The sequence below is a fragment of the Pseudorca crassidens genome, chromosome 6 (genome assembly GCF_039906515.1).
Source record: "Pseudorca crassidens isolate mPseCra1 chromosome 6, mPseCra1.hap1, whole genome shotgun sequence".
Classification (NCBI taxonomy): Eukaryota; Metazoa; Chordata; class Mammalia; order Artiodactyla; family Delphinidae; genus Pseudorca; species Pseudorca crassidens.
Genome location: NC_090301.1, coordinates 62,090,735 through 62,103,198, shown reverse-complemented (window position 1 = coordinate 62,103,198; position 12,464 = coordinate 62,090,735). Strand labels below are relative to the sequence as shown.

The following is a 12,464-nucleotide window of genomic DNA, read 5'->3' as shown; positions in this document are numbered from 1 at the left end:
CCGAAACACATTTAAAATTTTAATTGTATTGGAAGTCAAAGTAGAATTTTAAGAATTGAAAGGGTTATTAGTAGCAAGAATGCTTTCATGATTAGAATGGCCTCTGGTAGCACTTACATTTATCACCTTTGACTGTTACTCTCTCAGTTTTGCATCTGCCTCCATTTAGTTTACCTAGAGAAAATCATTGTAATCTCTTCATTGTGTCAATTTGTAGGACACATCCTTTTAGATTTTATTTTGTGTGGAAAATATGTGCAGATGTTGATGTGTACATGTAGTTGGCAGAATTAAGTATCTTTATTTTAATACTTATTACAGAATATACCCAGTTATGCTGTTCATTTAGTTGGGCTTAAAACCTTTTTATTGAAATATAGCATATACATAGAAATGCTCATTTATCATGAGTATAGAGCTATTACACATATAAGTGTGCATGTGTCATGAGTATAGAGCTCTTTGAGCTTTTAAAAACTGAATATCACTGTGTAACCAGCCTCCAGATTGAGAAACAGAATATTACCAGCATCCCACAATCCCTCTTCTTGTTCTCTGTCACTGTCTCTTCCAAGAGTAGCCAGTATCCTTACTCCTAATCCTATACATTAGTTTTGCCTGTTTTTGTTCTTTATGTAGCCATTTATATCTAATATGCATTCTTTTCAGCCTGACTTCTTCAGAATAGGGTGCTCTTGATATTTTTTCATGTCTTTATAGGTGAGAAACAGTAATTACATTTGGTCATAGGTCCTTTATTTATTTATTTATTTATTTATTTATTTATTTATTTATTTATTTATGGCTGTGTTGGGTCTTCGTTTCTGTGCGAGGGCTTTCTCTAGTTGCGGCAAGCGGGGGCCACTCTTCATCGTGGTGCACAGGCCTCTCACTATCGCAGCCTCTCTTTTTGCGGAGCACAGGCTCCAGACGCGCAGGCTCAGTAGTTGTGGCTCACGGGCCTAGTTGCTCTGTGGCATGTGGGATCTTCCCAGACTAGGGCTCGAACCTGTGTCCCCTGCATTGGCAGGCAGATTCTCAACTACTGTGCCAACAGGGAAGCCCCGGTCATAGGTCCTTTTAAAATCTTAACTAAAATTTTGAAATTGGGTACTGGAATGATAGAATCAATCATAAATTACCAATAATATATTTTAATTCATTGTAGGATTAATGAGTTCTATAAAGCAGTAATTTTCCTCTTTTAAGAAGTAAACTATAATCTTTTTAGTTTCTTGAAGGAAAAAAGGGACATTAGTGTCTGTAATTATTAAAGTTAGAATTAAAAATACTGTGTGTGTAGAAGATTGTAAAGCCTTACTTTTAAAAACTCTAGAAAAGGTAAGTTAGCAGTCTCTTTGATAACGCATTTTGGTATTAGGATTTCCTTGAAGTTTTCAAGTTAATTGTACCAAGATATAAAAGAAGGAAAAATATCTTTGTGTGTCAGATAGAGTTAATGAAATTCTAATTCTTTGGCACTTAACGTGAGACGGAATTATTTCATGTCACTTTAATCAGGTATTTCTGTATTTGAACTTGAGAGCAATCAGATACATCCCCTCTTTGAAACTTGAGATCAGTCAGACACATCCCCTCTTTTCTGTACTAAAAATTTTCCCCTAAAAAACAAAGTAATCACATGTCAAATCTTAATGGCCCCTGGTACTTCGTTTGAAATCTTCTTTTCATTTTGACCCATTAATCTTGTTTTCATAGACGTTGAGCTTTCTGGTTTTGATTCTGTTCAAATATTGTTGAATGTTTTTTCTCTGGTTTTTTCATTGGCTTCTTTTTTAATTTCCATTAATTTGGAGCATTATCCAAAGTTTTGTTTTAGGTTTCTTCCCCTTTTCCTCTCAGTCTTAATAAATATCAGATATATGTTTATCTGCATGAATTCTTATTAAAACATATCCTAACTTGATATCTTTCTTTTTCGATTTCTGTCATTTTTTAACATATTTATTTAGATATGCTTCCATCTTTTAAACATGTCATAAATCGTTTCTGCTTCCCTGATCTTCCTAGTCCCCTCTACTCCGACTCCTTTCTTTACCACTATGGATGTCACTGATCTTCATGAATTTAAGAATTTTTATCTGGAAATGATTATTGACTCAATATTTTATTTCTTGCTGTTAATGACATCAAAAGATTACTGTTATTTTCTATAATAGTTCTCCTTTATTAATATATATGGTCATATATAAATGTTTTCCCTACATAAATAAATATATATTGATAATTATTATCACTAAGATATAATCATAATAACTACAATTAAAAGAAAGGAGAAATAGTTCGTTCCTCTTTTATCTCCTAATAAATATTGCCATTTCTTTCCAAGAGCTGCCATGTTATTATAAATTTCCCCTCTGAGGTGCCTCAAAGAAAATTAAAGCAAATGATCTCCCCCTTATTTCCTTAAATTATAGTATGAAAAAAGAATTTTTTGGATACAAATATCTTTGCGTCTGTGTTTTAAGATTTAATTTTATGTGTGAATGATACAACATCAGAAGTGTATTTAACCATATATTATTTAAAGTCTTTCATTATATCAATTCTTTGCATTTTTTGTCTTTTCCTGAGTATTTTAGCAAGATAATTTCCCCATAGTTTTATTACTGTATACATTTGTTGATATTGAAGTTCAAAATTATTTTAGCTTGATTTTTTTTTCCATAATTTCATCGAAGAGAGATTTTTCTTTTCACGAATTAAGAGCTGCAACTTTTTCCCCTCAGATTCTCCAGAGAGTGATATTCCTATGGAGATCACCACAGCAGAACCACAAGTTTCTGAGGCAGTGTATGATTGTGTTATTTGTGGACAGAGTGGCCCCTCCTCTGAAGACAGACCTACAGGATTGGTTGTACTGTTACAAGCATCCTCAGGTAAAATCAAAGTAATTTTTTAGTGGGACCATTTTAGAGATGAAGTATTTACAGTAAATTAATAAGTATCTCTGTTAACTAAAAGCTATATTTTTGTTTACATAATAATTATAGATCTATAGCAAGGATCTATTTAGATCTGTTTAGCAGACATTCTTAATCTGGTTTTATCTCACTTTTCCTGGACATGAGTGTTGGAAGAAGCCTTTAAGAGAATATGTTACACAATCTTTTTCTTTAAAGTGTGATGCAATATAACCAATGCCAGGTGGCCAAAAACTGAGTTCAGCTTTCTTGGCAATTTAATTGATCTAAAATCTAGAAGCATTTTAAGCTCATAAATGTTGTCAATTTAAATATTTTAATTATATAAGGCATATTCAGGTAGCTTTGCCCTTATTTCTTGAGCTTAGAAGCATTCGTTCTTTTTTGTGTGTGTGGTACACGGGCCTCTCACTGTTGCGGCCTCTCCCGTTGCGGAGCACAGGCTCCGGACGTGCAGGCTCAGCGGCCATGGCTCACTGGCCCAGCCGTTCCGCGTCATGTGGGATCTTCCCGGACCGGGGCACGAACCCGTGTCCCCTGCATCGGCAGGCGGACTCTCAACTACTGCACCACCAGGGAAGCCCGAAGCGTTCGTTCTTGAAACAGCCTGCAGATTGATATGTTTGCCAATCTATGGTTAGAACAATTAAAAAAAAAATTGAAGGATTTGTCTGAATGCTCTCTATCCTCTGCCATATCGAAGTATTTTGAGGTAGTGATAACTGTGACACTCCAGTCCTAATGGATGTAATCCTTTTTCCACAGGAGTATGTGTGGAGCAAAGAGAAATAAAAGACTTACATATTTCTCCAGAGCATTTTTTTCTAGGGTGTTTACTCTTTGAATTAATAAAGTGGAAAGAGTTAGATATAAGACATTCCTCTGAATTCTAATACAGGTATTGCTTGACATAATCTGGCCACGTTTGTTCCTTTCTTTTAAATATAGAGATAATACTGACTTCAGAGGATTGTTGTGTTGGTTAAGTAATGTAATATAGGCAAAAGGATCTAATATGGTGCCTGGCAGATTAGTTTCTCGTCTTACTACTCTCCTTGTTTAAACACGAAATTGATCTGGGAAACCCTCACTGAACAGGACATTGCAGTAGAGCTGTCAAGACCAGAAATGCCTACTAAAAAGGAAATGTGTGGGAGTACTGGCTAATTTTGCAGCTACTTATCTTTTCTACTATTGTAAGGAAATCAGTTTATTAGATTATTGCCACTTGACTTTCTATAACTTCTTCACCAAATACTGTATAATCATCAACTTAATGTTTTATTCATTCATTCATTCATTTCGCATATATTTATTGAGCACCACTGTTATAATAAACAAAACAAAACAATATCCCTGCCCTAATGAAGCTTATGTTATTGTTTTAGACTGTTACTTGTTCATTATTTTATATTTTTAAAGTTGCTTTGAGGGCTTCCCTGGTGGCACAGTGGTTGAGAGTCCGCCTGCCGATGCAGGAGACACGGGTTCGTGCCCCGGTCTGGGAAAATCCCACATGCCGCGGAGCGGCTGGGCCCGTGAGCCATGGCCGCTGAGCCTGCGCTTCCGGAGCCTGTGCTCCGCAGCGGGAGAGGCCACAACAGTGAGAGGACCACATACTGGAAAAAAAAAAAAAGTTGCTTTGACGTGTTACTTCATTTAATCCCCTTTTAACAATTTTGTACACTATCTCAATTTATTGATATTAGATAATTCCACTATACCACAGTTCTTTTATCATTTTAAGGTAGGAGAAAAAGAATAAGAAACTACCATTAAAAGCATTAAACCTCAAGGGTGATTTTAACTGGGAATTATAGCCAGGGAAATCTCTGTCTCCTTTCCTTCTGAGTCTCACCCACCCACTGACATCCTGTCACCTTTTACCTCTCTTTACTTTTTCCTTACTTCTGAATTCTTTATTTATTTTGATTTGTCTCTTCCCTTTTTCTTTTATCTTTTTACATGTGAATATGGAAACTTTTAACCGTGTACTGATATAAAGAGACTAGTAAAATGAACCTCCATGTCCCCATCAGTCTCTAACAGTAATCAACTTGTGGCTAATTTTAATTTATTTATTCCCTCCCCCTAGAATTATTTTGAAGCAGATTCCAGATATCACTTTATTTCATCTATAAATATTTCACTGTTTCTGTTAAATAGAAAGGATTTTTTTTAAAAAAAAACATAACCATAGTCACTCCTAAGTAACTTAGTTCCTCAGTATCATCAAATATCTAGTCAGTGTTCAAAATTCCCCAATTGTTTCTTATTTATTTTGTTTAATTAATTAATTTATAGTTGTAGGGGCCTCTTGTAGTCTTTTAATTAATAAATTCCCTTTTCATCTTTCCTGTGCCTGTCTCCCTGCCCCCAAATGCATTTTACCATTTGAAGAAATTGGTTCATTGAACATTTTTTTAATCAATATTTTTAAATTGCAGTATAGTTGATTTATAATTTCTGCCGTACAGCAAAATGATTCATTTATACATATATATACATTCTTTTTTAAAAAAATATTCTCCATTATAGTTTATCATAGGATATTGAACATAGTTCTGTGTGCTATACAGTAGGACCTTGTCATTTATCCGTTGTATATAAAAGCTTACATCTACTAACCCCAACCTCCCACTCCATCCCTCTCTCAACCCCCTCCCCCTTGGCAACCACCAGTCTGTTCTCTATGTCTGTGATTCTGTTTCTCTTTCATAGATAGATTCGTTTGTGTCATATTTTAGATTCCACAGATAAGTGATGTCATATGGTATTTGCCTTTCTCTTTCTGACTGACTTCACTTAGTTTGATAATCTCTAGTTGCATCCATGTTGCTGCAAATGACATTATTTTGTTCTTTTTATGGCTGAGTAGTATTCCATTGTATATATGTAGCACATCTTCTTTATCCATTCATCTGTCGATGGACATTTAGTTTATATCCATGTCTTGGCTATTGTGTAGAGTGCCGCTATGAACATAGGGTTGCATGTATCTTTTTGAATTATAGTTTTGTCTGGATGTATGCCTAGGAGTGGAATTGCCGGATTATACGGTAATTCTATTTTTAGGTTTTTTTGTTTGTTTGTTTTTTTGCGGTGCGTGGGCCTCTCACTGTTGTGGCCTCTCCTGTTGCGGAACACAGGCTCCGGATGCACAGGCTCAGCGGCCATGGCTCACGGGCCTAGCCACTCCGCGGCATGTGGGATCTTCCCGGACCGGGGCATGAACCCGTGTCCCCTGCATTGGCAGGCGGGCTCTCAACCACTGCGCCACCAGGGAAGCCCTATTTTTAGTTTTTTTGAGGACCTCCATACTGTTTTCCTTAAGGTTGCACCAATTTACATTCCCACCAACAGTATAGGAGGGTTCCCTTTTCTCCACACCCTCTCCAGCATTTGTTATTTGTAGGCTTTTTAATGATGGCCATTCTGACTGGTTTGAGGTGGTACTTTTTGTAGTTTTGATTTGCATTTCTCTAATAATTAGCAATGTTGAGCATCTTTTCATGTGCCTATTGGCCATCTGTATGTCTTCTTTGGAGAAATGTCTCTTTAGGTCTTCTGCCCATTTTTTGATTGAGTTGTTTGTTTTTTTGTTGTTGAGTTGTATGAGTGTTTGTATATTTTGGAAATTAAGCCTTTGTTGGCTGTATCGTTTGCAAATATTTTCTCCCATTCTGTAGGTTGTCTTTTGATGTTGTTTATGGTTTCCTTTGCTGTGGAAAAGCTTGTAAGTTTGATTAGGTCCCATTTGTTTATTTTTGTTCTATTTCTGTTGCCTTGGAAGACTGACCTAAGAAAACATTGGTCCAATTTATGTCAGAGAATGTTTTGCCTATGATCTCTTCTAGGAGTTTTATGGTGTCATTTCTTATGTTTAAGTCTTTAAGTCCCATTTGTTTATTTTTGTTTTATTTCTATTGCCTTGGAAGACTGGCCTAAGAAAACGTTGGTACAATTTATGTCAGAGAATGTTTTGCCTATGATCTCTTCTAGGAGTTTTATGGTGTCATGTCTTACGTTTTAAGTCTTTAAGCCATTTTGAGTTTATTTTTGTGTATGGTGAGAGGGTGTGTTCTAACTTCATTGATTTACATGCGGCTGTCCAACTTTCCCAACGCCACTTGCTGAAGAGACTGTCCTTTTCACATTGTATATTTTTACCTCCTTTGTTGAAGATTAATTGACCTTAGGTGTGTGGGCTTATTTCTGGGCTCTCTATTCTGTTCCATTGATGCATATATCTGTTTTTGTGCCAATACCACACCTAGATGAATAAAACAGAGAATAGAAAAGCAATAGAAAGAATCGGCAAAGCCAAAATCTTGAAAATTTCATCAAAATTGATAATTTTTTCAGCTAGACTGACCAAGAAAAAAAGAGAGAACACACAAATAACTAAAATCAGAAATGAAAGTTGAGACATTACTATAGACTTTACAGACATAAGAAAGACATATGGGGCTTCCCTCGTGGCGCAGAGGTTGAGAGTCCGCCTGCCGATGCAGGGACACGGGTTCGTGCCCCGGTCCGGGAAGATCCCACATGCCGCGGAACATCTGGGCCCGTGAGCCATGGCCGCTGAGCCTGCGCATCCGGAGCCTGTGCTCCGCAACGGGAGAGGCCACAACAGTGAGAGGCCCGCACACCGCCAAAAAAAAAAAAAAAAAAAGACGTATGAATAATTTTATGTCAACAAATTTGATGTCCTAGATGAAATGGATAAGTTCCTAGAAATACACAAACCACCAAAACTGACTCAAGAAGAATAGGAAATTTGAACAGACATTAAACCAGTAAAGAGATTGAATCAGTAATCAGAAACTTCTCAACAAATAAGAGCCCAGGACCTGGTAGCTTCAGTGGTGAGTCTTCCAAACATTTAAAGAATTAATGCCATTCCTCCTTAAATTTGTCCAAAAAAAAAAAAAAATTAAAAAGAGGCAGAGGACAGACTTCCCTGGTGGCGCAGTGGTTAAGAAACTGCCTGCCAATGCAGGGGACATGGGTTCAATCCCTGGTCCGGGAAGATCCCACATGCCACGGAGCATCTAAGCCCGTGTGCCACAACTACTGAGCCCGCGTGCCACAACTACTGAAGCTCATGCACCTAGAGCCCATGCTCTGCAACAAGAGAAGCCACCACAATGAGAAGCCCGCGCACCACAACGAAGCATAGCCCCCGCTGGCTGCAACTAGAGAAAGTCCACGCGCAGCAACAAAGACCCAACACAGCCAAAAATAAATGAATAAAATAAATAAATTTAAAAAACCCCAACTAACTACTCTATATTTAAAAAAAAAGAGAGAGGCAGGGAACACTTCTTAACTCATTTCTGAGACCAGCATTACCTTGATACCAAAGCTAGATAAGGACATCACAAGAAAAGAAAATGATAGACTGGTATCCCTTATGAATATAGATGTAAAAGTCCTTAACAAATTCCCAGCAAATCAAATTCAGCAGTGTATTAAGAGGATTATACATCATGGCTAATTATATTTTAGTTGCTAGCATCTACCTGCTTTTGTCTATTCTTCCTGTTGCTGCTGCCATAAATCTCCGCAAAACTTGGGGCCCACGTTGCTGTGCCTGATATTCCCTTCTCTAAGAATGGCTCTTCCCATGCTTATTGAATCTTAGAGTAATGTGTGGCACTGTATGCTTATATCCCCACTTCCTTTTTTTGCGTTATGATGTTTTACAATTATAAAAATACCTCTTTTCTCAGCTTTTCATTTTGAAAAGTTTTATATCTACAGGAAAGTTGAATACCCTTCACCTGTACTCACTGATTGTTAACATGTTGTCATATTTATGTTTTCGTTCCCATACTTATCTATACACACACACACACACACTTTTCAGAAGAAAATGGCGGACATCATGACATTTTATCCCTAAATACTTCAGGTTGTATCACCTAAGAAGAAAGATATTCTTTTATATAACCTTAGTATCATTATCATACCCAAGAAATTTAATAAAATAAAATATTCTATGTTCAAATTCTCCCAATTGTCCCAATAATATTTTTTATAGCAGTTATATTTTTTTCTTGATCCAAGAGCCAAGCAAAGATCATGTGTTGCATTTAGTTGTCATTTCTTGTTAGTCTCTTCTCCAGAACAGTTTCTCCGGACCTTTTTAAAAATTTTGCAGAGTTCGGGTCAGTTCTGCAGACTGTGTCATTTTCTAGATTTATGATTGTTTCCCTATTATTAGATTCGAGTTAAACATTTTTGGCAAGGGCACTATCATGATGATGTTCCTTTCCGTTGCATCACATTAGGAGGCTCACAGTGGCGGTTTGTTCCATTATTGGTGATGCTAACCAAGTTTAATCACTTGGTTGGTATTCTATAGGATGACACATTGAGAGTCTAACATCATACCCTTTTACTTGATGTTCCCTGCCCTAATCAATGAATGTGTTATCTGTTACTGTCATCATTCTTTTTGATTCTCAAGTTTTCTCAAATTTTCGCTAGTCAAAACTCCTTTAGGTCCTCATGACCTGCCCCCTCAGTGTTTGAATACCTCCTTACTCTTTATTACACACAACTCCAGGCTCACCTTGCACTTCTCCCCAACCCTGGACTTAGCTTTTCCTCCGGTGATATCTATTTCCTTTTGGTGAAAAATAGTATATTTAGAAATGAAGTTTATTTGTACTGGTGAGTCATAACTTGTAGGCTTTTTCTCTGGATAGATTTTGGAAACCATCCAGGGTTCATACTCATATTTTGGTATTATTTTAGAAAATAAGTATTGCCATTTGTAAAGCTTTATTTATTCTGTAGAAGAAAACTAGAATATCACTTTTTTTTTAGGTCTTTAAAAATACTGTAATGGTGAAAAACTGAGTGAAGCTTATGGTAAATAACTCCGCTTTTCTTGGTTTTATAAAGTCTACATGTTGGTTTTTTAATGAGCTCTTATCTCTGTTGTTAATGTAGTTTTGGGGCAGTGCCGTGACAACATTGAGCCAAAAAAGTTGCCTATCACTGAAGAGGAGCAGATTTACCCTTGGGATACATGTGCAGCAGTTCATGACGTGAGGCTCTCATTATTACAGCGTTATTTTAAGGATGTAAGTACCCTTTTTTATTAACTGATATTTTTGTCTGCAAAATTGATGGTTATTTCTCTCCAGAGTTTTATATCTTTTCTTCAACTTATTCAGTCAAAATATAACTCAGACCTAAGAGCATAATAATTTTGAAGGGGAGATCTAATAAAGGAGAGAAAAAGTAGGGTATCTCTTTCTTACAGTCAGAATAGCGATTCATTTCTAAAAAAAAAGTCTTTTTTGTAAAAAAGCTCTGAACTGATATCTGAACTGCACTGAATCTCTGTTTTGCTTTTGTGAGTGATTGTGAGATTTTATTTCTACATTAATGCTTTTGTGTGCTTTCATAATGGTTATTTTGTGTATAAATGGTGTGCTCCCTGGACTGTATACCTCTGGAGGTCTAGGGCCATTTCTTCTATTGGTTGTAGTCCCCTCAGGGACTAGCACATACTTGTGTATTGTGGATGCTTACTGTATTTCAGTTTTGTAGCCAGCCAGACCATATAGAGCAGAAGAGTTATCAGTGGACACTGATACTGATAATAGAATTAAACTGCATAAATTCTGCTCTCTTCATAGCAAATGCATGCATTTTATAGAGTTGATGTGTAGAATTTCAGTCATGTAACATGGTCTGTTTACTAGTGAAATTGGAAGTGTTATATATGAGAGATATGACACAGTAGGGACGGAACCTGAGCTTTGGAGTCAGATAGACTTAGGGTTGAACTTAGTCTCTACCACTTTTAACTGAGTGATCTTGGTCAGCTTTTCACTCCCTTTTTATAAAAAGGGATAAGACCACTTACTGTATGAAATTTTAATAAATATTGAGGTTGTGAAGATTCAGTGTTAAACACAGCACAGTGGTGAGCACATTGTTGAATATAGGTCTTCCTAAAATATAGGTCTCATATTAGTAAATGATTTCCTGCTTTTTTTGACTCTAGCAGATTAAAATAAGACATCTAACAGTTACATAGACAAATGACCTACTATTTTCAGTTTTAAAAGCTAACTGCTTTCATTAAAAAAAAAGATTAATTACATTTTTATGATACATTGCCAAAGAGAGCAGCTTGTTTATTAGCTGCCTACCAACCATTCATTTTAGATGTAACACCCAAATCTGCTTCTACTTCAAATGGCTCCAAAACATAAAACAGAGATGAGCAGGGCTCTTGTTGTTTTTCTGACGTGTAACAGTAGAAGCTAGCTCACCTGCTGTGAGTATTTGATTTGTGCTGTTGCACATCTTTGAATTGTCTGGGAAGGCATTTTACACTGTGTAATATTTTTAACTTTCAGATGCTCATGAAGAGTCTTGATTTAATATTAGAACTCTGTTTACTATTGTTTAAAGATGATTTGGTCATCTTACATTATAATGTATAAATTTTTTTCCAACATAGAAATAAAATTTAATTGTTTACTCAGTTTTGATGGCTCTCAAATCTTTCATCATATGCTGTCATGTTAGACCTCGTGTGTAATATTGCCCTGGCTTGGCCATCTATTTGCTGCAGACTCTAGAGGGTGAATTCAAGTTCAGGCTGAAATGCTGTTTGACAGAGGCCAAATGAAATTCAAAGAAAATTACTTTAGGAGGAAAAATCTAATAAGCCTGTGTATAGGTCGAAGGGAAGGAATTAACAGAGAAGAATTTGAAATAGATGAAAGCAATTAACTTTTAAAACAAATTTTAAAAGGGTATGTAGTTTGCTTATATAATCTGGGTCCCTTTTTTATTGTTTATTATATTAAATCCTTGTAAATGTGTAGTCACTTTTTGGGGTTATTCTCATAACCACATTTGTACTTTAGAAAGATGTGTGCAGGATGCACCATGGAGACAAGAAACTTTATTTAAGAACCCTGTCCCCACAGCAGATGACACAGGCTTGCGAGGACAGACCAAAATCATGAGTTACTTAGGAGATGGATTTCATATGGTTTGGGAACCAATTCTGTGGTGTGAAGGAAAGGGGGTGATGTACAATAACTTTTAGCTTTCTGATTTGGTGACTAAACAGATGCGGAGTTTTTAAACCAAGAGGAAGAGAAAGATTCATAGAGAAAATGAAAGTTTTTGACACATCGGTTTTATGTTATCTCAGGGACCTCAAATTGGAGATTTCTGGTTGGCAGCTGAACATTTTTATCTGGCACTCAGGCAAGAGACTCAGGCATGGAGGGTAGTTGAATTTACTTATTAAGTCACTCAGGGAGAATAGTTTTAATAAGAAAATAGCACTAAGAATAGAACCTTGAGGAATTTAAATATTTGAAGGGGCAGACGAAGAAAGAAAAGTCTTAAAAGGAGGCCTAAACCAAATGGTTAAAGAGATTGGAGAAAAACCAAAAGAGAGTAGCATTGTGGAAGCTAGAGGGAAGTAGGTGCTTTAAGAAGGCAGTTGTTAAGGTTAGATATCACAGA

The 12,464-nt window shown here is 36.3% G+C and overlaps 1 protein-coding gene across 9 annotated transcripts in view; it reads left to right on the top strand.

Moving 5' to 3' along the window:
• UBR3 (ubiquitin protein ligase E3 component n-recognin 3) overlaps positions 1-12,464 on the top strand; it is a 230,802-nt gene that overhangs the window by 142,811 nt on the left and 75,527 nt on the right. For all 9 annotated transcript variants that reach the window (XM_067741589.1, XM_067741584.1, XM_067741585.1 and 6 more), the window contains 2 exons: positions 2,751-2,900; positions 9,912-10,045. In XM_067741589.1, the coding sequence (XP_067597690.1) occupies positions 2,751-2,900; positions 9,912-10,045 (284 nt within the window). The remainder of the gene's footprint in view (positions 1-2,750; positions 2,901-9,911; positions 10,046-12,464) is intronic.